This window comes from Phyllobates terribilis, unplaced genomic scaffold (genome assembly GCF_046119375.1).
Source record: "Phyllobates terribilis strain yellow unplaced genomic scaffold, ASM4611937v1 Scaffold_35__1_contigs__length_13245226, whole genome shotgun sequence".
In the NCBI taxonomy this organism is placed as follows: domain Eukaryota; kingdom Metazoa; phylum Chordata; class Amphibia; order Anura; family Dendrobatidae; genus Phyllobates; species Phyllobates terribilis.
Window position 1 is genome coordinate 642,289 of NW_027362795.1, and position 24,372 is coordinate 666,660.

At 43.1% G+C, this 24,372-nt stretch overlaps 1 protein-coding gene across 1 annotated transcript in view; it reads right to left on the reverse strand.

Moving 5' to 3' along the window:
• Positions 1–828: 828 nt before the first annotated feature.
• The window catches only part of LOC141182576 (uncharacterized), a 41,408-nt gene continuing 17,864 nt past the window's right edge, over positions 829–24,372 (reverse strand). Inside the window, exons 7-12 of the mRNA XM_073660729.1 lie at positions 11,220–11,369; positions 10,911–11,090; positions 10,705–10,828; positions 10,524–10,621; positions 10,235–10,325; positions 829–5,007 (exon numbers count right to left, since the gene is read on the reverse strand). Of these exons, the coding sequence (XP_073516830.1) occupies positions 3,746–5,007; positions 10,235–10,325; positions 10,524–10,621; positions 10,705–10,828; positions 10,911–11,090; positions 11,220–11,369 (1,905 nt within the window). The 3' untranslated portion in view covers positions 829–3,745. The remainder of the gene's footprint in view (positions 5,008–10,234; positions 10,326–10,523; positions 10,622–10,704; positions 10,829–10,910; positions 11,091–11,219; positions 11,370–24,372) is intronic.

Below are 24,372 nucleotides of genomic sequence, written 5' to 3' on the forward strand. Positions count from 1 at the left end.
CCAACAGAAAATAGGAATTCACATATAGTAAAAGGAAAGCCAGCTCACCCAATACTTATAATCTAGCTTGCACGGAACCAGGTGATTCCACACCAGAATATGCTAAAAAAAGGGATAGTTGTTCCAGAGTCTGGTAAAATAATTCTTTCTTTATTTTTCGTCCATTAAAAACTTGCAAAAATTACAAAGGTTGCATAGACAGGGAAGGGGAGCAAGACGCGTTTCGAACGCTCACTTGCGTTCTTTATCACTGCATAGCTACACAATGAACAGGATTTTCTAAAATAATAAAAATGTGCCAATGAAAACAGTTGGAACAAATCACATAATATAATTACCACATTAAGCAACAGTCGTGTATGTTATCAAGCCAAAATCACCAGGGTATGTGAACTTTTGATCAGGGTCATTTGGATGTTTTTGGTTGTCATTAAGATTTAAAAAGAGAAAACACAGTAGTTTGACAATAAATGGCTTCACCCAACCAATAACCATGAGTGGAGAAAAGGGTTTTTTTGTTATCATTCATATTCTCTGAAACAAGGCCAAGAAAGGAAAAATTCTGCCGGGGTATGTAAACTTTTGATCACAACTGTATATACAGGGTGGGCCATTTATATGGATACACCTAAATAAAATGGGAATGGTTGGTTATATCAACTTCCTGTTTGTGGCACATTAATATATGAGAGGAGGAAAACTGTTCCAGATGGGTGGTGACCATGGTGGCCATTTTGAAGTCGGCCATTTTGGATCCAACTTTTTTTTTTTCAATTGGAAGAGGGTCATGTGACATCAAACTTATTGAGAATTTTATAAGAAAAACAATGGTGAGCTTGGTTTTAACATAAAACTTTATTCTTTCATGAGTTATTTACAAGTTTATGACCTCTTATAAAATGTGTTCAAAGTGCTGCCCATTGTGTTGGATTGTCAATGCAACCCTCTTCTCCCACTCTTGACACACTGATAGCAACACCCCAGAAGAAATGCAAGCACAGGCATCCAGTATCAGTTGTTTCAGATGCTGCACATCTCATATCTTCACAGCATAGACAATTGCCTTCAGATGACCCCAAAGATAAAAGTCTAAGGGGGTCAGATCAGGAGACCTTGGTGGCCATTCAACTGGCCCATGATGACCAATCCACTTTCCAGGAAACTGTTCATGTAGGAATGCTTGGACCCGACACCCATAATGTGGTGGTGGCACCATCTTGGTGGAAAAACTCAGGGAACGTGCCATCTTCAGTGCATAAAGAAAGCAACACATCATCATGTAGCAATTTCAGATATCCAGTGCCATTGAGGTTTCCATTGATGAAGAATGGCCCCACTATCTTTGTACCCCATATACCACACCATACTATCATTTTTTGTGTTCCAACAGTCTTGGAGGGATCTATCCACTGTGGGTTAGTGTCAGACAAATAGCGGTGGTTTTGTTTGTTAACTTCACCATTCACAAAAAGTTTGCCTCATCACTGAATATAATGTTCTGTGTAAACTGAGGATGCTGTTCCAATTTTTGTTTTGCCCATTCTGCAAATTCAGTGCGTTGATCTGGGTCATCCTCGTTGAGATGCTGTAGCAGCTGGATTTTGCAAGGGTGCCATTTGTGAGTAGCTAATATCCGCTGAAGGGATGTTCACTGAACCTGTTTTACGAAATTTGGCAAGCAGTTTGGTAACTGTAGCATGGGAGATGGGTGGTCTCATAGGGTGTCTTGCATTGAATCTGCTGCAATGACCTGAGTACTGCGCATTCACCAGACATCAACACAATTTCTATCCACTCCTCAAGTGTTAACCTCTGTGACATATCAATGGCTGTAAACAAAGAGAAACTTGTAAAAAACTCATGAAAGAATAGAGTTACGTTAAAACCAAGCACACCATTGTTTTTCTTATGAAATTGTCAATAAGTTTGATGTGTCACATGACCCTCTTCCCATGGAAAAAATAAAGTTGGATCCAAAATGGCAGACTTCAAAATGGCCACCATGGTCACCACCCATCTGGAAAAGTTTTCCCCCTCCCATATATTAATATGCCACAAACCGGAAGCTAATATCACCAACCATTCCCATTTTATTTAGGTGTATCCATATAAATGGCCCACCCTGTACAGACATGGATTTTGGCATGATTTTTTATAATTTTAACAAATTTTTCCTAACTTTAATTTGGAATTTGGCCTGTGTAGCTTTTAAGTTTTCTTCTAGTTTTAATGGTCTTTGTACATAAGCTCCTGCTACATCACTTGAGTCAATTATCATGTCTCCTCCTACATCACTTAATATGTCAGTTTCTCTTTTGTCCGTTCCCATGTCAGTCTCTTTGTCACCAGACGGTCACCTTCAGTAGCTGTTATCCTGTTCAATTTCCACATTACAGTCAGAATCAGTAACATCATTAGTATCCTTTACACTATTACACAGTCATGCTTTGACTTTTCTGACACAAGTTTGTGAAATGTCAACCAATTGTAAAATATTTTTCAACTTCTCTTTGTCTCTATAAAAGGACACCAGCTTAGAATCTAATTTTAAATTCTCCATTTCACATTCTGCACATAAGCTAAGCCACAAAACGTCTAAGTCAGTCTCGTCAGTAGCCTTTAATTTTAGTTTACTTTGCTTAGAAAAGAAGAAATAATATCCATATTTTTCCTTAACTTCAGATTTCTCAGATTCTCCTTTACACTGGGGTTTGGTCATCAGTGTACTTCTGATCCTTGTAGTACTTCTGGTGCCTGTCAATCCATCTGGAGAATATATCAGTCCTCAATCATCTGTAGGTTCTTTCTGATTCTTGTGACAAAGTTAGTGGATTTCCCGACACTTGGACAACAGGTGTTCAGCAAAAGCTTTCCTCCTCTCCCCCACCTTGTTCAAGGAGAAGGAAGCCACTTGAAAGCACAAAAAAACTCAGGACTGGGGGCTCGCCAAAATGTTAAATATAATTATTTTTGTATATTTATATATAGATAGGACTGTTTATCAGATGCGATTGTTCAAAGAATATATTATTTATTCTTGGGTTGTCCATTAAAAAGAATAATTCCAGCAGTTACATAAAATAGGTGAAATAGTTACAAAGTGATTTTCCATTTGTCCATAATTAGCCTATTAGTTGAAATTCACCTATCTTTTCCTGGGATCCTGAATGGTAGGTTGCGTCTGTCTGTGTCCAGCACGTGTGTCAGGGCCTACATGTCAGCTGTCTCTTCAGCTCTTAGATCCTAGGACTGAGCCATGTAATGTAGAATGGAAAAGAGACCCCGAGACCCCCACCCTGTGTGGGTTATATTGGCCCCTCACAGCACCTGTTGTTCTGCTTATGGCACTAACTTACACTGAGCTAAAAAGACACGAATAGCCTGAATGTCTTGTCAGCAAAACCTAGCTCGAGGCTGATCTATATAGAATTCAGATTAAAAAATGAATATCCATAATTCATATTTAACAGTAATATAGCACACCTATAAGTGTATAGGATTATAATGTTTATTACAATATTATGGTTATATAAGAAATTTCAAGAATGTGGAATGTTAATTGTAAGATATAGTGACTGCAAGTTATCAGACGGTAATGGGCAAGCTGAAAGGATATATAGGAGAGATGCATGTATGTCATCCTATGGTATGTTATTTTATTACTGTATGTACTGGTTTCTTGGTTTGTAAAAAAAAACCTAATAAAAAAATATCTATAAAAATGTATTGGATTAAAAAAAAAAGATTAGGAAAAAGGCTTCTCCCCTGTGTGAGTTCTCATGTGTCTATCCAAAGCTGATTTCTGGTTAAAACTTTTCCCACATTCAGAACATGAAAAAGGCTTCTCCCCTGTGTGAGTTCTCTGGTGATTAACCAAAGCTGATTTCTGGTTAAAACCTTTCCCACATTCTAAACATGAAAAAGGCTTCTCCCCTGTGTGAGTTCTCTTGTGATTAACCAAAGCTGATTTATGGTTAAAACATTTCCCACATTCTGAACACGAAAAAGGCTTCTCCCCTGTGTGGGTTCTCTGGTGCTTAATCAAAGCTGATTTCTGGTTAAAACATTTGCCACATTCTGAACATGAAAAAGGCTTCTCTCCTGTGTGAGTTCTCTGGTGACTAACCAAAGTGGATTTCTGGTTAAAACATTTCCCACATTCTGAACATGAAAAAGGCTTCTCCCCTGTGTGGGTTCTCTGGTGCTTAATCAAATCTGATTTCTGGTTAAAACATTTGCCACATTCTGAACATGAAAAAGGCTTCTCCCCCGTGTGAGTTCTCTTGTGGATATTAAGAAGTGATTTCTGGTTGAAATATTTCCCACATTCTGAACAGGAAAAAGGCTTCTCCTTACTGTGAGTTCTCTGGTGTCTAACAAAAACTGATTTCCAGTTAAAACATTTCCCACATTCCGAACATGAAAAAGGCTTCTCCCCCGTGTGAGTTCTCTTGTGGATATTAAGAAGTGATTTCCGGTTAAAATATTTCCCACATTCTGAACATGAAAAAGGCTTCTCCCCCGTGTGAGTTCTCTTGTGGATATTAAGAAGTGATTTCCGGTTAAAACATTTCCCACATTCTGAACATGAAAAAGGCTTCTCCGCTGTGTGAGTTCGCTGGTGCGCAACAAAAACTGATTTCTGGTTAAAACTTCGGCCACATTTGGAACAAAACAATCTATTATCCGCTGTGTGTATTTTTTGATGTTTAAGAATAGACTTTTCGAGGGTAAAACTATTTTCATTTTCTGAAAGTGAAAATGACCTCTTTCCTTTAGGAGCAGTTCGTTTTTTAATGCTTATTTTTTTATTTTGATTTTTTTCTTTCATAGTCGGTAATGAATCAGAAGACAGGACCTGTTCCATAGGCTTAGATGATAGATCTTTGCTTTGAAGGGAAGATGGGATATCTGGAGAAATGGCATTCACTTCAATTGTATCCTGTGGGATCTCAAGATCATCCGATTTAAAAATCTCCTGTCTCTCTGATCTCCAGGTACAGTCATCTGCCAAGAAAAAAAACAATTAATAATTTTGAATGAAATATCCTTGAGTTTACATTTTTGAACATTTCTACTTAAATGTCTGTAGAAATGGCAAGTTATTGACAGAATGACAGTGAAAAGTGAAAACCTCATAGAATGAACCAGTAGAGCGTAGTGTTCAACTGTTTGTTCATTCTGTCTCCAAAATATGGAATAAGAAGCCATCAAAAAATGTTATGTAGGCAAAAATAATACCAATAAAAACTTCTACTCATCCATAAACCAATGCAGCAAAATCCGGTCTCCCAAAGTCAAATCTCCCCCTTCCTTCTGAGCCTTGAAGTGTGCCTAAACAATATTTAGCAACCATGTATTTGGCATTACTATAGTGAGAAGAACCCACTTAATTTACGGTGTGTGTCTCCTAGAGCACAATCTGGGAACCAGTAAAATGGCAAATGTGTAATTTTCACCCTCCAACATCCACTGTGTGCTAATTTCTGGAAAGTGATTGTGGAGTCAAAATATTCACTTCTCCTATAGATTAATTCACTGAGGGTTATAATTTTCAAAATGAAGCTACTTTATGGTGATTTCTACTGCTCTGGTTTTCTGTCATTTTATTATATTATGGCTTCTGTAAATGGTGTGTCCCATCTCCTCTGGGGATAAGCAAGGCAGTCCCTGGGATCTGGAAAATGGATTATATAGCACCAAGCCTGTTAGTGGTGGCCATCTTTTGAGCTGTCAGGTGACCATGAACAGTGCCCCCAATACATTGTGTCTGCAAACTATTCCAGCAAGATCTGCAATACAATAGCTAAATGTCGCTCCTTCCCTTCTTAACCTGCCATGTGCCCAGACAGTAGTGTACAGCTGTATATAGGGTTTTGTCAAATTCAAGAGAAGTTGGAACATAATTTGTAAGGTCCATTTGTTTCCTATTATCCTTTGTGAAGAATTCCAAAGTTATCACCACATAAAGTGACACACGTCAGATTTGAAAATGGAGCCTGATTAGGAACACAAAACTGGCTGCAGGAAGGGGTTAAATCAGAGGATCACTGAAGTCAAAAACTGTGACTATAGACAATAACACATCTACTGAAATGATCAAACTCAATAGTCTCCATCAGTTAAAAACGAGTAACTATTGGTGAAACCTCTCTGGGGTAATTGGAGTATGGGGCTCGGTGGCTCTTCGTAATCTAAACTATGATAAGGGACAATATATTTTCTGTCAGAGGAGTTTCAAGAAGAAATATTAGACATTTAAAGAGAACTTTTTATAATAGTGCAGAGCTGAGGTGTCTTAAATTTAGACCTCGGGCATTGGGAAGACATAATGGAGACCTTCTTTTAAAGACAACGAGGGAGTTACAGAGTCACATAAGTGAGTCAGGCCGATTCCACCACACTCAAACTATCATACAAAATGAACCTGTAAAAAAAGACAGAATAAAAGATATGTTACATCCCCAACAACAATATATGTATCAGGGGAGAACTACAACACTAAACCGGAATTGCAGTCGTTTATGGTGGACCATTGGAGCTACTATGAGTCCTGATGAGAAGAGTAGAGAAAGTATTAGTGCTCCTGTCAGGCAAAATGTATTTTTGGTCATAGTTTTAAAAAATGAGAGCTGTCTCAAATCTCCACCCCCCTGTCCATTTGTAAGAGTTTTACATAGAACTCACTGTTGCTTTTCCCCCAAACCTCAGGAATTTTTATGAGCGTCATAAAGCCTCAGCCCAGAGCAAGCACTGGTATACCCTGGATTTTTCCCTCCAATCCTATTGTTTAGCTGCACAAACGTTTAATGTCGATTTTAATAATGCACATGACTGTCAGAAACACAGGGACCACATTTTTGAGATGGTCATCTTTTTCCAATTGTGATGGTGTGGTTTTCGTGACGAGGAGACCACCGGAAGCCCGGGAAATGGGTTCTGAGCATCATAGAGATTTCATATTTGATATCCGTCTTCATGAATAGTGGTGACGGCAAACATGATGTCTCCATCTTGGATGTGGGACCCCCCCCCACACCAAGATATGAAATCTGAAGGAGTTTTAGGTCTTCTGCAGCTGGGTGGGGTCACAAAGCCGAGTCCCCGTGTGAGGTAAGCACCATGGGTGTCTCCTAATGTTTTGGCCCCTTTGCTAAAAACCAGAACGGCCATTTTTTAAGTCATTCTTGCCCCGGGACGTCAGACGCATGCACACCATGCTGCGTGGAAGAATCAAATCTAATTTCCGGGGAGCCGTCCCCCCCACAGAATCTGAGACCATCACAACGTGGCACAGGTTTTGCTATTACTTATCCCTTTTATTTTAATAACTGTTTATTCATATATGTACATTGTCTCTTTTATAATATCTTGTATATCTTTTGTAAACACTGCCCACTTTCGGGAGTAAATCATTATTATTTACCAGCTTCGTTCTTCTTGTCCTATGTTGAGCAAACACGTTCCTCACCCGCTAATTCACATTACCTAATGGGTACCCAATCCACCTGTTAAGCGATTGGTGGTGGCAGTATACCAGTATTTATGTGATATTGTGGTTTGAGGGTGGCTGGTCAGAGGTATATATACAGTGCTGGCCAAAAGTATTGGCACCCCTGCAATTCTGTCAGATAATACTCAGTTTCTTCCTGAAAATTATTGCAATCTCAAATTCTTTGGTATTATTCCCTTCATTTAATTTGCTTGCAAGGAAAAAACACAAAAGAGAATGAAGCAAAAATCAAATCATTGATCATTTCACACAAAACTCCAAAAAAGGGCCGGACAAAAGTATTGGCACCCTCAGCCTAATACTTGGTTGCACAACCTTTAGACAAAATAACTGCGAACAACCGCTTCCGGTAACCATCAATGAGTTTCTTACAATGCTCTGCTGGAATTGTAGACCATTCTTCTTTGGCAAACTGCTCCAGGTCCCTGATATTTGAAGGGTGCCTTCTCCAAACTGCCATTTTGAGATCTCTCCACAGGTGTTCTATGGGATTCAGGTCTGGACTCATTGCTGGCCACCTTAGAAGTCTCCAGTGCTTTCTCTAAAACCATTTTATAGTGCTTTTGGAAGTGTGTTTTGGGTCATTGTCCAGCTGGAAGACCCATGACCTCTGAGGGAGACCCAGCTTTCTCACACTGGGCCCTACATTATGCTGCAAAATTTGTTGGTAGTCTTCAGACTTCATAATGCCATGCACACGGTCAAGCAGTCCAGTGGCAGAGGCAGCAAAGCAACCCCAAAACATCAGGGAACCTCGGCCATGTTTGACTGTAGGGACAGTGTTCTTTTCTTTGAATGCCTCTTTTTTTTTCCTGTACACTCTATGTTGATGCTTTTTCCCAAAATGCTCTACTTTTGTCTCATCTGACCAGAGAACATTCTTCCAAAACGTTTTAGGCTTTCTCAGGTAAGTTTTGGCAAACTCCAGCCTGGCTTTTTTATGTCTCGGGGTAAGAAGTGGGGTCTTCCTGGGTTTCCTACCATACAGTCCCTTTTCATTCAGACGCCAACGGATAGTACGGGTTGACACTGTTGTACCCTTGGACTGCAGGGCAGTTTGAACTTGTTTGGATGTTAGTCGAGGTTCTTTATCCACCATCCGCACAATCTTGCGTTGAAATCTCTCGTCAATTTTTCTTTTCCGTCCTCATCTAGGGAGGTTAGCCACAGTACCATGGGCTTTAAACTTCTTGATGACACTGCGCACGGAAGACACAGGAACATTCAGGTCTCTGGAGATGGACTTGTAGCCTTGAGATTGCTCATGCTTCCTCACAATGTGGTTTCTCAAGTCCTCAGACAGTTCTTTGGTCTTCTTTCTTTTCTCCATGCTCAATGTGGTACACACAAGGACACAGGACAGAGGTTGAGTCAACTTTAATCCATGTTAACTGGCTGCAAGTGTGATTTAGTTATTGCCAACACCTGTTAGGTGCCACAGGTAAGTTACAGGTGCTGTTAATTACACGAATTAGAGAAGCATCACATGATTTTTCAAATGGTGCCAATACTTTTGTCCACCCCGTTTTTTAGGTTTGGTGTGGAATTATATCCAATTTGGCTTTAGGACAAGTCTTTTTGTGTTTTTTTCATTGAAGACAAATTAAATGAAGAGAATAATACCAAAGAATTTTTGATTGCAATCATTTTCAGGAAGAAACTGAGTATTATCTGACAGAATTGTAGCGGTGCCAATACTTTTGGCCAGCACTGTACGTTCCTGGAAGGAACTGGTGGTATATATACGTCCTGTCACATCACGTGCCCCAATAGTCGACATAAATTAGAGCAGCTGCGCCCGTGCTTATCCTCGGTCAATACCGTGTTTGACCAGCAGGATAAGGGGGCGCCAGAGAGCTGCAAGGTCTGACCAATTGGTGTTTTCGTGACAGCTCCCCATTTCAGGAGAGATTGTGCAGTAATCTGAATTCCTTAGGATCGAAAACATAATGGAATTTATGACGTGGAGTGACTCCATGAAACCAGGGCTGGAGCCAACACATCTCCTGCAGGCGTGAATAAATGTATATTACAGCCATCAGCCACGCACAGCTTAGAGATATATCATGGCACAGGTGTAATGTTTTCTGTATAGTTTATCACAATCCTGTTTGAAGTTAGTTGGTTTAAAAAGAAATTGAAAAGTCAGGATAAAGGGAAACTCTGCTGTTATTGTACAGAAATTCACACTTGGCCTCACTGCACATTTAATGTTGTCAATAATAAAAGTGAAGTTTGGCCAGAAAGACTGGACCTGGTCTTGTAGGGACCATATGAGCACATTCAGCAGCACAGAAGGGAGAGAAGGTAGATTCATCCAATAAGATATCAGGGATCTAGGAAGCCAACAGCATCATTACCCTCCGCTTTCTCTTACAAGCCCATCATAATGTTTTTCTTCAAGTGATTTTCTAACTTGTCAGCACATTCTACGTACGCTGTCATTTGGCTTTACAGTTTACAGATCTGGGCAGGTAACGGACAGCGTCTCCTAATCCCAGGGGGTAGGTGGATCCTCCAGGTTGTAAGTTCTCTAGAAAAGGGCTTTCCCAATTCACAAAGTAATTTGAATATTTTCGGATGGAGGAGAATGTTGTGATCGAGCGGCAAAATGGTGATCACACGATTGTGATACGACCGGACTGCACTACCAATAAAGCAGCCACAGCTGGTGACTGAGAAGAATCTGTGACTTCTCTGCATTTAGTGGTTACTACTCACCTGGGTAGTCATATGTAGGAATCTCCTCTTTACACCGCTCATCACCCCTCACATATGTCTCTGTAGTATTAATATGGGTCAGATCTTCACCCTGAAACAAATATTGTAAAAGTCACAGACAGATAAAGAAGTCACATCTATGATCAGCTTTAATCCTGCCATCTCCACCATTCTCATTTCACAAGTATAAAACATATAATACTGGTGGATAAAACAAAATTGAGCACAAGACCCTCACAGCCGTCTACACATCATAGGTGAGATCTCATGACACCTTCTCTTCATCTACCTGATGATCCTGAGGAACACTGGGATCTTCTTGTTTACAGTCTTGTGAAAGAAGAGGACGGGGACATCTCTCTGGTGTTGTTCTCTTACTGGATAGGTCTGGAGGAAACACATACAGGGACTGAATTCATCCTTTACATACAGATAATTATAGGCCATGTGTATTTAGTCCTGTCTATTACCTGGTGATGTGAGGGGCTGGGGAACCTCCATCATGACGTTCTTGTACAGATCTTTGTGTCCTTCTAAATACTCCCACTCCTCCATGGAGAAATAGACGGTGACGTCCTGACATCTTATAGGAACCTGACACATACAATGATACAGTCATCCCCTGATCTCTTCATAGCATTACTGTATAATGTCCCAGCATTCCCAGCAGTGTCACCTCTCCAGTCAGCAGCTCAATCATCTTGTAGGTGAGGTCTAGGATCTTCTGGTCATTGATGTCCTCATGTATCAGGGTGTAAGGTGGAGGCCCCGTGATTGGGCTCAGGGGTCTTCTCCATCCCTCAGACACAGGGTCCTGACAGCGCTCACTAGAGGTCTTCTTCACTACTATGTAATCCTGGTAATGGAGAAACTCATTAATAAATCTCACTACAGACATTTCCAGAGGCCTCACCTATCCAGTTCTGTCCATCTGTTATTCCCATAGATAAGAATGATGTAATGTGACATCATCAGAATCTCTCACCTCTCCAGTAAGCTGGAAGAGGATCTCCAGGGTGAGGTGTAATATCCTCTCCGCCATCTTGTCTCTGTCCATATCCATCTTTGATGGGTAAATCAAGAAAATTCTCTTATCTAGAAGATCTTCTCTGAGAGGATCTGATATTGTAGAAACCTGAATAAGAAGATGAGACTATGTAACATCATAAAAATCCTGTGTAATAATACAATTACTGGAGATAATAAGGGAAACATATGAGGAGATTTATTATTTTACAGTATTTCGTTTTCTTCTTCACATCTACTAATAAAACCTATATATTTTATGCCACAGAAAACAAGCATTTTCTTCCTCTCCAGTTGAATGCGTTTCTCATAGACTCATCTTCCATAACACTAATTGTCGTCTCATTTACCGACACTGGAATTGGCATTAGCAATACTGCAGGAGATATTCATTACACGTGACATGAGAAATAACTACTTCATGATGAGGATGACATATTCATTTCTACTACAGCTCTAGAAACATTTTTGGCCAGAGTCTGTCACTTACTACATCACCACCAGCCGTCTATATGAATGTTTCCCGTCTTCCCCGGGCTCTACCATGTTAGATCTCATGACTGATTCACACACAGAAGTTTGAGGCTTTTATAAAAGCTTTTTTGTTTGCACAAACACCGCAGATAGAAATGATTTGATACCAAAGTCTCCATATACAGTTTTTTATGGGGTTTATTTCTGGCCTCAGGCTTTCCTATATTACAAAAAATACACCAGAAAAAAATCAGATATTAAAATGTTTCAAAAGAAAACTGGCACCAACAATTCTTGTAAAAAGAAAGAAACTTGCAAAACGTATTAGGCCCATTGTTATTTCTTAAGAGGTTAAACATTTGTTTTTTAAAAAAAAATAACTCTTTAGGGCACCAGAACATAGATGTACACTGCAGGGATGGCACAGGTGCGGCTGCAACAGAAATCTTGGCAGTTTAACCACTTGCTGCTGTCAAAAGGAAACATGGCATCTAAGAAGGTTTGACAATGTTCGGCTCAATTCCCCTCCTCACCCAAGTACTTGATAGTAATAAGTTACCTTTTAACACCCCCAAACACATTAGACTAAAGTTTCATTAAAGCACTGATTTCAGTGGGGTTTAGTCGACTATACAATGTATTCGGGGCCTACCGGCAGATGATGTCAGGGCAGGGAAGGATCTGGCATCCTGAATTTCAGAGGCTATTCCATTTGTTCTTCCTGTAGATAATCCTCCGCTAGAAGAGTCTGGAGGCGACTCTCTCATACAGACCACAGGAAAGCTGGAACATTTGTGTGTACGGTAGAGTTGGGAGAGATAGCCGGCTGCCAAATGACCATTTAGGCAACACTTATCTCTTGTGTATGGGGCTGTTAGTATTACACTGACAGGCAGTGATAATACACAGCACTACAGTAGTACAGTGCATCACCGGAGCAATCAGAGGTTTGTATGTTGTATGATCGCACTAATCAGTGTTGTTTAAAAAAAAGTTTAAAGTGAAAAAAATATTACAGTTTTATCAACAAGAAATATCAGTCACTATAGTGAAAACAGATTCACTGCGCAATGTTAGGTAAGTCACGTCCATAGCAACAATAGCTATAATTTGGCCCCCGAACCTCAAAAGGAAAAAAAAATATATATAGAGAACTCATATCTCCCGACTCTGCAAGCCTGGACCAGATGATGTGGAGATGAACGAGGAAGAACAATGTCCAAGGGTACGTGCCCACAATCAGGAATACCAGCGTTTTGGATGCAGCTCACCTGCGCTGCGTATAAAACGCTACATTCCACATTACAAGCACAGTGGAAGGGATTTATAGAAATCCCATGCCCACTGTGCTTCTATTTGACGTTGCGTAAACTCACCAGAGGTGCGGTTTTACGAGCCACAGCATGTTAATTTCTGTTGTTAAGACACTAGTCTCCGCAAACAGAAATTTCCACATAGAATGTATTAGATATGGTAAATCCGCATTGTTCAATGAACACATGCAGATTTAACTGCGTGATTGAATGCAGCGTATGAATGCATAATGCAGAAGAAGCAGTCCGGAACTTTCTGGTTACATGTAGCAGTACATAACTTTTGTTACAAGCCACAACAGTCCAGCAAACCATTATGAGAAGGCTCATCATCCCCTGTGTCACTACGGCCCCTGAGAGCTACTCTAAGCTCCCAGTTGATTTGTGAGGACCTCACTGGCTGAGGTCCATCGGTACAACTTCTCAGTAGTACTCTCTATGTCCATTCGATGACTGGCTTCCTCAGGGGGCTGGGGTTATAATGCAATAAAAAAATGGAGTCACTTACCTTTTAAAGCCTTTGCTTTAGCACCATAGGTCCAATAGGTACCAATAAATTGGCCACTTCTATGTCCAAAATCTTAATTGCTTCTTGCTCTTTCTTCCTGCAGTCATAGTGGAGATAATATGGCGAAATTTTAAATTGATATACCACTTTTAAAGATAAATCATGTTTTAATGCTTTTAACCCCTTAATAACATCTGACGTACTAATACGCGTCTGTGCCCTGGGACTTAAGAGCCAGACCCGTATTAGTACGTCATGGGGATCGCGCGCGCACACAGGCTGTGTGGGCGCGATCGCCGCCGGGTGTCAGCTGATTGTCACAGCTGACACCCGGTACTATGTGCAGGGAGCGGTCCTGCACCGCTCCCAGCACATTAACCCCTGCGATGCTGCGATCGAAGTCGATCGCGGCATTGCGGGGGCAAGGGGAGGTGATCGGCGATACTCACCTCCTCTTCCGGCTTCCAGCGCAGTCTGCAAAGGATTCCCGGGTGTTGCCATAACGACCCGATGTCGTCATGACAACATCCGGGTCACCAGAGAGCAGGAAGATTGCTTGGGCATGCGCAGTGCATCTCCAAGCAATCTTCACACTGTGCACTTCTGACAGCCTTCATGGCATAGGGATGGTGCTTCATTCCTGTGCCATGCAGGCGATCAGAAAAAAAAAAGTGAAAGTCCCAGAGTGGGACAAAGTAATAAAGTGTATAAACTGTGTGAAAGTGGAAAAAAAAAAAAAATGTGCAAAAATATTATAAAAAAATAAAAAAAATAATACACCAAAAATAAAAATATAATGTACCCATCAATAAATATTATTATAAAAAAAAACAATAAAAGTACATATATTTGGTATCGCCGCGTCCGGAACAACCTGACCTATAAAGCTGTCCCACTAGTTAACCCCTTCAGTGAACACGGTAAAAAAAAAAAAAAACGAAGCAAAAAACAATGCTTTATCACCATACCGCCAAACAAAAAGTGGAATAACACGCGATCAAAAAGACGCATATAAATAAAAATGATACCGCTGAAAACGTCATCTCGTCCCGCAAAAAACAAGCCGCCATACAGCTCCATCAGCCGAAAAATAAAAAAGTTATAGCTCTCAGAATAAAGCTATGCTAAAAAATATTTTTTTCTATAAAATAGCTTTTATTGTGTACAAGCGCCAAAACATAGAAAAATGATACAAATGTGGTACCGCTGTAAACGTACTGACCCGAAGAATAAAGCTACCTCATCAATTTTACCACACGCGGAACAGAATAAAAAAAAAAAAAATTCCTGAATTGTTGGTTTTTGTTTATTCTGCCTCCCAAAAATCGGAATAGAAAGCGATCAAAAAATGTCACGTGCCTGAAAATGGCACCAATAACAACGTCAAGTCATCCCGCAAAAAACGAGCAGTCACATGACTGTCTGCCAAAATCTGTAAAAATTATAGCTCTCAAAATATGGCGATGCAAAAACTAGATTTTACAAAAAATGCGTCTTTTAGTGTGTGACAGCTGTCAGTCATAAAAACCCCATATGATTCTGGCATTGCTGTAATCACACCGACCCGAAGAATAAAGTCGTCTAATCACTTATACCGCACAAGGAACGGCGTCAAAAATAAACTCTTGGGTTAGGATTGGGCTAGGGTTAGGGCTGGGTTTGGGGCTAGGGTTGTGCTGGGGCTAGGGTTGTGCTGGGGCTAGGGTTGTGCTGGGGCTAGGGTTGTGCTAGGGCTAGGGTTGGGATTTTTTTCAAAAGTAAGAAAAAGATGACGATATGGCGACTAGTGTTGAGAGCAAGTGCTCGCTACTTGAGTTTGCATCGGGTGCTCTGGTATGCATTGAGTATCGTGGGTATTTGAGTGACATGCTCGAGTCTCTGCCCCATATGCTTCGCGGCCAAAAAACTTTACGGGGATTGCCTGCCATGCACGAGCAATCCCCGCATGTTTTTTTTTGGGTGTCTAATAACCGTGAAACATGCGGAGCAGGGACTTGAGCATGTCACTCGAGCACACGCTGTACATGGTGCATACCTGAGTACCCAATGCAAACTCAAGTAGCGAGCACTTGTGCTCAAGAATAATGACAACTTATTCAATATGATGACCTAATGTAAACAAATTCTGTGCCGTACCTCTGGGTTCAAAATGTTCACTATACACCTTAATAAAATCCTTGAGGGGTATAGTTTCCAAAATGGGGACACTTGTGGGGGAGCTCCACTGTTTAGGCACATCACGGGCTCTCCAAACGCGACATGGTGTCTGCTAACAAATTGAATGGAAAATCGGCTCAAATTGTTAGCGGACGCCATGTTGCGTTTGGAGAGCCCCTGTGTGCCCAAACATTGGAGCTCCCCCACAAGTGACCCCATTTTGGAAACTAGACCCCCCAAGGGACCTATCTAGATGCATAGTGAGCACTTGGAACCCCCAGGTGCTTCACAAACTGATTCATAAAAATGAAAAAGTGTTCTTTTTCATTTTTATGAATCAGTTTGTGAAGCACCTGGGGGTTCCAAGTGCTCACTATGCATCTAGATAGGTGCCTTGGGGGGTCTAGTTTCCAAAATGGGGTCACTTGTGGGGGAGCTCCAAAGTTTGGGCACACAGGGGCTCTCCAAACACAACATGGCATCCGCTAATTATTCAAGCAAATTTTACAATCAAAAAGTCAAATGGCGCTCTTTCCCTTCCGAGCCCTGCCGTGCGCCCAAACAGTGTTTTTTCCCCAAATATTGGGTATCTGCGTGCCCAGGGGAAATTGCACAACAAATTTTGGGGTCCATTTTTTCTTGTTACCCCTGTGAAAATAAAAAAAATTGGGTCTAAAGTAACATTTTTGTGAAAAAAGTTAAATGTTCATTTTTTTCTTCCACATTCAAAAAATTCCTGTGAAGCACCTGAAGGGTTAATAAAGTTCTTGAATGTGGTTTTGAGCACCTTGAAGGGTGCAGTTTTTAGAATGGTGTCACTTTTGGGTATTTTCTGTCAAAAAGACCTCTCCAAGTGACTTCAAATGTGATGTGGTCCCTAATAAAATGGTTTTGTAAATTTTGTTGGAAAAATGAGAAATCGCTGGTCAACTTTTAACCCTTATAGCTCCCTAACAAAAAAAAATTTTGGCTCCAAAATTGTGCTGATGTAAAGTAGACATGTGGGAAATGTTATTTATTAACTCTTTTGTGTGACATATCGCTCTGATTTCAGGGCTTAAAAATTCAAATTTTGAAAATTGCAAAATTTTCAAAATTTTCACCAAATTTCTGTTTTTTTCACAAATAAACGCAAGTGATATCGAAGAAATTTTTCCACAATCATGAAGTACAATATGTCACGAAAAAACAATCTCAGAGTCAGGGGGATCCGTTGAAGCGTTCCAGAGTAATTACCTCATAAAGTGACAGTGGTCAGAATTGTAAAAATTGGCCCGGTCATTAACGTGCAAACCACCCGCGGGGCTTAAGGGGTTAATCCTTTAATTAGGGTTTATTACCAAATTACCGTAGCGGTAAATATGTAAATATCTCATAGGTCCTGGGTTTATTAGCATCTGCACCAAGAATGGGGCTAAGTGAGAATTTATTAATTAGCCATGGGGTAGATAGTACCATTTTGTGTATGTAGGAGGCAGTACTGTGGGAAAATTTTACTGTGTGTGGGGAGGTGGCAGTACTGTGGGAACATTACACTGTTAGTGGGGGATGGCAGTACTCTGGAAACATTATAATGTGCATGGAAGGATGGTGGTATTGTGGGAACATTAAACTTTGTGCTAGGGGAATGCTAGTACTGTGGGAACATTATACTGTGTGTGGTGGGAATGGTGGTACAGTGGGAATATTATAATGTGTGTGAGGGATGGTGGTACAGTGGAAACATTATACTGTGTGTGAGGGGAGGATGGTGGAACTGTGGAAATATCTTTTGTATGAGAGATGGCAGTACTGTAGGAACATTATACTGTGTGAGGGGCATCATACATACTGCATAAGGGGTGTAAGATTGTGCGCCATAAAGCGCCATAAAAAGCGAAAATCCTCAGTGTTATGCAGCATTTGTATAAGAAGATTGCCATCTGTCATCCAAGCGGAACCCTCCAGAACCAATGGGAAGAGGTAGAGTTTCAGGAAGGAGTCTAGATGGTTCACCTGGTAAGGTGACTTTGATGACCCAGTTTCTTGACATAAAAGGCCAGCTCCCCAAAATGGGAGCAGATCTGTTGCCAAGCAAAGAATCAAGCACGATATGTGCAGGGGAATCTGAAGCTGAGGAACCAGGCCGTGGTAAAGAGCCCAAGGCAGTGCGTTGTGGTGCGCCGGGCAGCAGAACCCGGCCGGTGCCAGATGAGTCCCAGAATCCAGTCTATGCTAGCTAAAGCCCGAGAACCAGACCTGCGCCGGTCAAGAGCTGAAGTCTCAACTACACCAGTCAAGGCCAGAGAACTAGACCCCAGTACTTCGGGAATGAGAAATGCCCACAGTTGGATAAGCACCGAAGATCCGCGAGGAGATTCCTCTCGGGAGTATACGCCTATGGTGAAGAGTGGGAGGCGCAAGTGAGCCAGGCTGCTGCTTCCAGCACTGACGTATGGTACAGGGGTTGGTCCAGGCTACTACAACAAGCAGGGCAAGGCTGGTTGAAGTGATGGCGGCCCAGCGAGCCTTGATAAACTTTGTCAGGAGGACTTGCATCCTAGGGGGAAGAACCGGAAACCCCCGCTAGGGAAAATAATATATACTGTGGGTACAGAAAGTATTCAGACCCCTTTAAATTTTTCACTCTGTTTCATTGCAGCCATTTGGTAAATTCTAAAAACTTCATTTTTTTCTCATTAAAGTACACTCTGCACCCCATCTTGACTGAAAAAAAAAAACAGAAATGTAGAAATTTTTGCAAATTGATTAAAAAAGAAAAACTGAAATATCACATGGTCATAAGTATTCAGACCCTTTGCTCAGACAATCATATTTAAGTCACATGCTGTCCATTTCCTTGTGATCCTCCTTGAGATGGTTCTACTCCTTCATTGGAGTCCAGCTGTGTTTAATTAAACTGATAGGACTTGATTTGGAAAGGCACACACCTGTCTATATAAGACCTCACAGCTCACAGTGCATGTCAGACCAAATGAGAATCATGAGCTCAATGGAACTGCCTAAGGAGCTCAGAGACAGAATTGTGACAAGGCACAGACCTGGCCAAGGTTACAAAAGAATTTATGTAATACTCAAGGTTCCTAAGAGCACAGTGGCCTCCATATTCCTTAAATGGAAGAAGTTTGGGACCACCAGAAGTCTTCCTAGACCTTGCCGTCCAGCCAAACTGAGTCTTGGTGAGAGAGGTAAAGAAGAACCCCAAGATCACTGTGCTGAGTTCCAGAGATGCAGTAGGGAGATGGGAAAAAGTTCCACAAAGTCTATCAATGCAGCCCTCCACCAGTCGGGCCTTTATGGCAGAGTGGCCCGACGGATCCTCTCCTCAGTGTAAGACATATGAAAGCCTGCATAGAGTTTGCTCAAAAACACATGAAGGACTCCCAGACTATGAGAAATAAGATTCTCTGGTCTGAGACGAAGATAGAACTTTTTGGTGATAATTCTAAGTATGTGTGGAGAAAACCAGGCACTGCTCATCACCTGCCCAATACAATCCCAACAGTGAAACATGGTGGTGGCAGCATCATGCTATGGGGGTGTTTGTCAGCAGCAGGGACAGGACGACTGGTTGCAATTGAAGGAAACATGAATGCGGCCAAGTGCAGAGATATCCTGGATGAAAACCTCTTCCAGAGTGCTCTGGACCTCAGACTTGGCCGAAGGTTCACTTTCCAACAAGACAATGACCCTAAGCACACAGCTAAATCAACAAAGCAGTGCCTTCAGAACAACTCTGTGACCATTCTTGACTGGCCCAGCCAGAGCCCTGCCCTAAACCCAATTGAGCATCTCTGGAGAGACCTGAAAATGGCTGTCCACCAATGTTCACCATCCAACCTGACGGAACTGGAGAGGATCTGCCAGGAAGAATGGCAGAGGATCCCCAAATCCAGGTGTGAAAAACTTGTTGCATCATTCCCAAGAAGACTCATGGATGTACTAGCTCAAAAGGGTGCTTCTACTCAATACTGAGAAAAGGGTTTAAATACTTATGACCATGTGATATTTCAGTTTTTCTTTTTAATAAATTTGCAAAAATTTCTACATTTCTTTTTTTTTTTTTCAGTCAAGATGGGGTGCAGAGTGTACATTAATGAGAAAAAAATGAACTTTTTAGAATTTACCAAATGGCTGCAATGAAACAAAGAGAGAAAAATTTAAAGGGGTCTGAATACTTTCCGTACCCACTGTATATAATATATATATTTGTCGGGACCATCACCCTTGTCAATAGCTAAAGTAACATACGGTTAGAGGCGGCTATTAGGCTGAGTTCACACGATGCGTATTTAATGCGTTTCCGCGGCGTTTTTGCAGTTGCGTAAATGCCGCGGAAACGCATGAAAAACGCATGGTAGAAGGGCAGCAATGTTCCCCAATTGAAATCCACATGTGCTGTGCCCATGATGCGGATTTGCGCTCAAAAATCCGCAGCATGTCAATTAATTTTGCATAAACGCGGCGTTTTCGCCGCCATTGACTTGCATTAGAACGCGCCAATTCCGCAAGACTGCATCTGTACTTGCGTTATTGGCGCGTTCTAATGTGCGGATGGTACCCGGGTGTGGAGAAGAGGAGACTCTCCTCCGGACCCAGGTACCATTTAAAAAGCTGTAAAACAAGAATAAAATAAAAAAAATATATATACTTACCATCTGTCGGCCCGCGCAGCGCTCCTGCTTGGTTCCCGGCACTCACAGTAAGTTGTAGGACCTGCGCTGACGTCAGAGTCATGTGACGGGTCACGTGACGCTGACGTCGGCAGGTCTTTCAATTCAAAGTTGCCGGCAGCCGGGAGAACGGAGTGAGCAGGACAGCGCGGGCCATCGGAGGTAAATATATACACTCTCTCGGGTCACACTATATAAATCCATGCCGTTTGCATGGATTTATACAGTGTGACCTAGTTGTCAAGCACTTTCCAGGTGATGCTAAAAATCGCCTGGAAAGCGCTTGTCAATCTGCATACGGAAACGCATGTGAATCCGCATGTAGATCCGCATGTATTCTGCAGGAAAAACGCATGCACAATCTGCATGCGTTTTTTCTGCCAGGGAGATGCAGAAATTTTCTGCTTCATTTCTGCATCGTGTGCACATACCCTTACAGTTAGTGAGCCGGAGAATTCATTGTATATCTGATATTGTAGATTTCACCTTGTAATCTCCCTGTTCTGCATTATTCACTGTTGCTATAGTTATCACAATTCCCCCATATTAGGGACATAAATAATTATATTGGTTACTCCCACATTGTCTATGTCTGTGCGTTGTACCCAGTCACCTGATTACAGGGGCATAATGGGGGCATCATACATCCTGCATAAGGGCATAATGGGGGCATCATACATCCTGCATAAGGGGCATAATGGGGGCATTACACTGTGTGGGGGCATCATACATACTGCATAAGGGGCATAATGGGGGCATTACACTGTGTGGGGGCATCATACATACTGCATAAGGGGCATAATGGGGGCATTACACTGTGTGGGGGCATCATACATCCTGCATAAGGAGCATAATGGGGTCATTACTGTGTGGAGGCATCATACATCCTGCATAAGGGGTATAATGGGGGCATCATACATACTGCATAAGGGGCATAATGGGGGCATTACACTGTGTGGGGGCATCATATATCCTGCATAAGGGGCATAATGACTCCATAGTTGGGTCGTATGTATCTATTACAGGAAACAGAACAAAAACCTTATGATTCTTATAAAGGGGCAACACAAGACCCCAAAAGAGTCTCCGTGCTGAAGGGGTTAATGCCCCCTGCGCCCAGTAATGGGGGGTCTCCACATACCTCCACCTGCAGAGCCGCCACCACATATATGGCTGCTCTGTGCGCACAGGAGCTGTGATGAGGTCACAGGAGGGGAGGAGTCAGGGGTCACATGATCAGGGCCTCAGTGGATGCAGGACTCTGCTGTGCTGGTTGTCATGGTGCTGGATGAGCTGAAGTTTATGTGTGGGGTCAGGAGGGGTTTACAGTGTGGATGTAGCAGAGCCGCGAGTGTATGAGGCGTGCGAAGCGGAGCCGCGTGTGTACGAGGCGTACGGAGTGGAGCCCTGCGTGTATGAGGCGTACGGAGCGGAGCCGCGCGTGTACGAGGTGTACAATGCGGAGCCGCGCGTATCCGAGGTGTACGAAGCGGAGCAGCGCGTGTCCGCGGTGTATGGAGCGGAGCCGTGTGTGTATGAGGTGTACGGAGCGGAGCCGCGTTTGTACGAGGTGTACGGAGCGGAGCCGCGTGTGTATGAGGTGTACGGAGCGGAGCCGCGTTTGTACGAGGTGTACGGAGCAGAGCCGTGTGTGTGGGGAGCCGCGTGTGTACGAGGTGTATGGAGCAGAGCCGCGCGTTTACAAGGAGTACGGGGCGGAGCCGTGTGTGTACGAGGTGTACGGAGCGGAGCCGCGCGTGCGAGACGTGCGGAGCGGATCCGCGCGTGTACAAGGCATATGGAGCGGAGCCGCGCGTGTACGAGGCGTACGGAGTGGAGACGCGTCTGTACGAAGTGTACGGAGCGGAGCCTCGCGTGTACGAGGTGTACGAAACTTTGGCCATGCCCCTGGCCACACCCCAATCAACGCCCATTTACCATTTCTTTCTCCACTGGCAAGAGGTGTTGTCAGAGGGGCGCTAGTAATGAGGGCCATTCAGCAGACGCAGGGTGCAGACCCAAATCCAGGACTGTCCACTGTATCTGGGACCATTGGGACGACTGGACAGGAGGCCGTGAATTTCTAATATTCCGGTGTCCCTGGCGGTTTTTGATCACCAGGGCAACGCAACATCATCTGTGCGTCCTGCTCATCTCTAGTTGGGACCTGAGGATTATTTTTTGTTCCTTAATTCTCAGTCGGAGCCGCCAGAACTTTGTCATCTTTATGTAGCTTCACTACGACATCTTGCTTATTTGTGTCTGTAAGGCCATGTTCACATGTCCCAATCCTGGTATGCATGGTCCCCTCATCCCCAATCCTGGTATGCATGGCCCCCTCATCCCCAATCCTGGTAAGCATGGCTCCCTCATCCCCAATCCTGGTAAGCATGGCCCCCTCATCCCCAATCCTGGTATGCATGGCCCCCTCATCCTCAATCCTGGTATGCATGGCCCCCTCATCCTCAATCCTGGTATGCATGGCCCCCTCATCCTCAATCCTGGTATGCATGGCCCCCCCATCCCCAATCCTGGTATGCATGGCCCCCTCATCCCAATTCTGGTATGCATGGCTCCCTCATCCCAAATCCTGGTATGCATGGCCCCTTCATCCCCAATCCTGGTATGCATGGCCCCCTCATTTCGAATCCTGGTATGCATGGCCCCCTCATTTCCAATCCTGGTATGCATGGCCCCCTCATTTCCAATCCTGGTATGCATGGCCCCCTCATTTCCAATCCTGGTATGCATGGCCCCCTCATCCCCAATCCTAGTATGCATGGCCCCCCCATCCCCAATCCTGGTATGCATGGTCCCCTCATCCCCAATCCTGGTATACATGTCTCCCCTGTCACTGCACACATAAAAAAAATAAACACTCATACTCAGATTCCTTCCCTCTGTTCTAGCGCTGCGTCCTGTTCTGCCAGCAGCAGCTCACATCAGCATCTGAGCAGCGCATGACATCACTGCCATGTGCCCTAAGACGCTGGTGTGAGCTGCGGGGATATTCTCTCTTCTCCATGCCGGGAATATGGGCGTGGAGTGGAGTGAATATTTATTCTCCTTATTAGCGCACACTTTTAGCAGCGGTTGCAGCTCCTGCTGCGGCTCAGTGATTTTCTATGCCTACTACTAAAGAGAATGAATATTCACTCTTCTCCACGCCCATGGTAAGGTAATGATAAAAGGAACTGAACTAGTATGTACTAAAATGCTGCCTGCAAAAGAGACAATCCATCGTGTCTGCTCCTCAGGGTCCCCCCAGCAGCAGCCACAGCCTGTGTGCTCCCTTTTGTAGCTGCACTCTGAGTCCCTGTGTATGCCTGCTTCTTCAGTGCTATGGGGTTGCTGCAGGCACACAGGAACTAAGAAACCAAACACAATGGAGCACACAGGAGCTGCTGCTACTGAAGAGGATTGCAGTTTTGCTGCTGAAATTATTACCTTAGACTAGTCCAGGAGAACGCCGGAATCAGGATATGCTGTGTGCTTGCTCTCTGAACCACCGGTAGAAGAGGAGATAGAAAGGGCGTAGTCTGATACATGGAGGGGGGTATGTCAGGCTATTGTCTGCTTCTCACTGCGTGGAAGAAGTAAGGTCCTGGCTGGGACGACTGCATGACAGAGTCTTAAAATCAGGACGGTCCCACAATATGCGGGACGGTTGGGAGCTATGCGCTGGGTTTCCTCCTTTGTGAGGCTGTGCCACCTTTACTGCGGTGACTTCAGTTGTAGTTTGTCTGTGGGTCTTTCTGCCTTAAATTTTGTGATCAGCTTGTGAAATGCAGCTCGGTGGGGTTGAGATCTGGTGACTGACTCGGCCATGGCAGAGTATTCCATTTCTTTACAGTAAAAAACTCCTGGGTTCCTTTTGCACTATGTTTTGTGTCATTGTCCATCTGTATTGTGAAGCTATCTTGTGCTTACCAGTATCGTGACTCCTATGGGAATAGTCCTGCGCCTTGTTTTCAGTGGGCGGTCCAC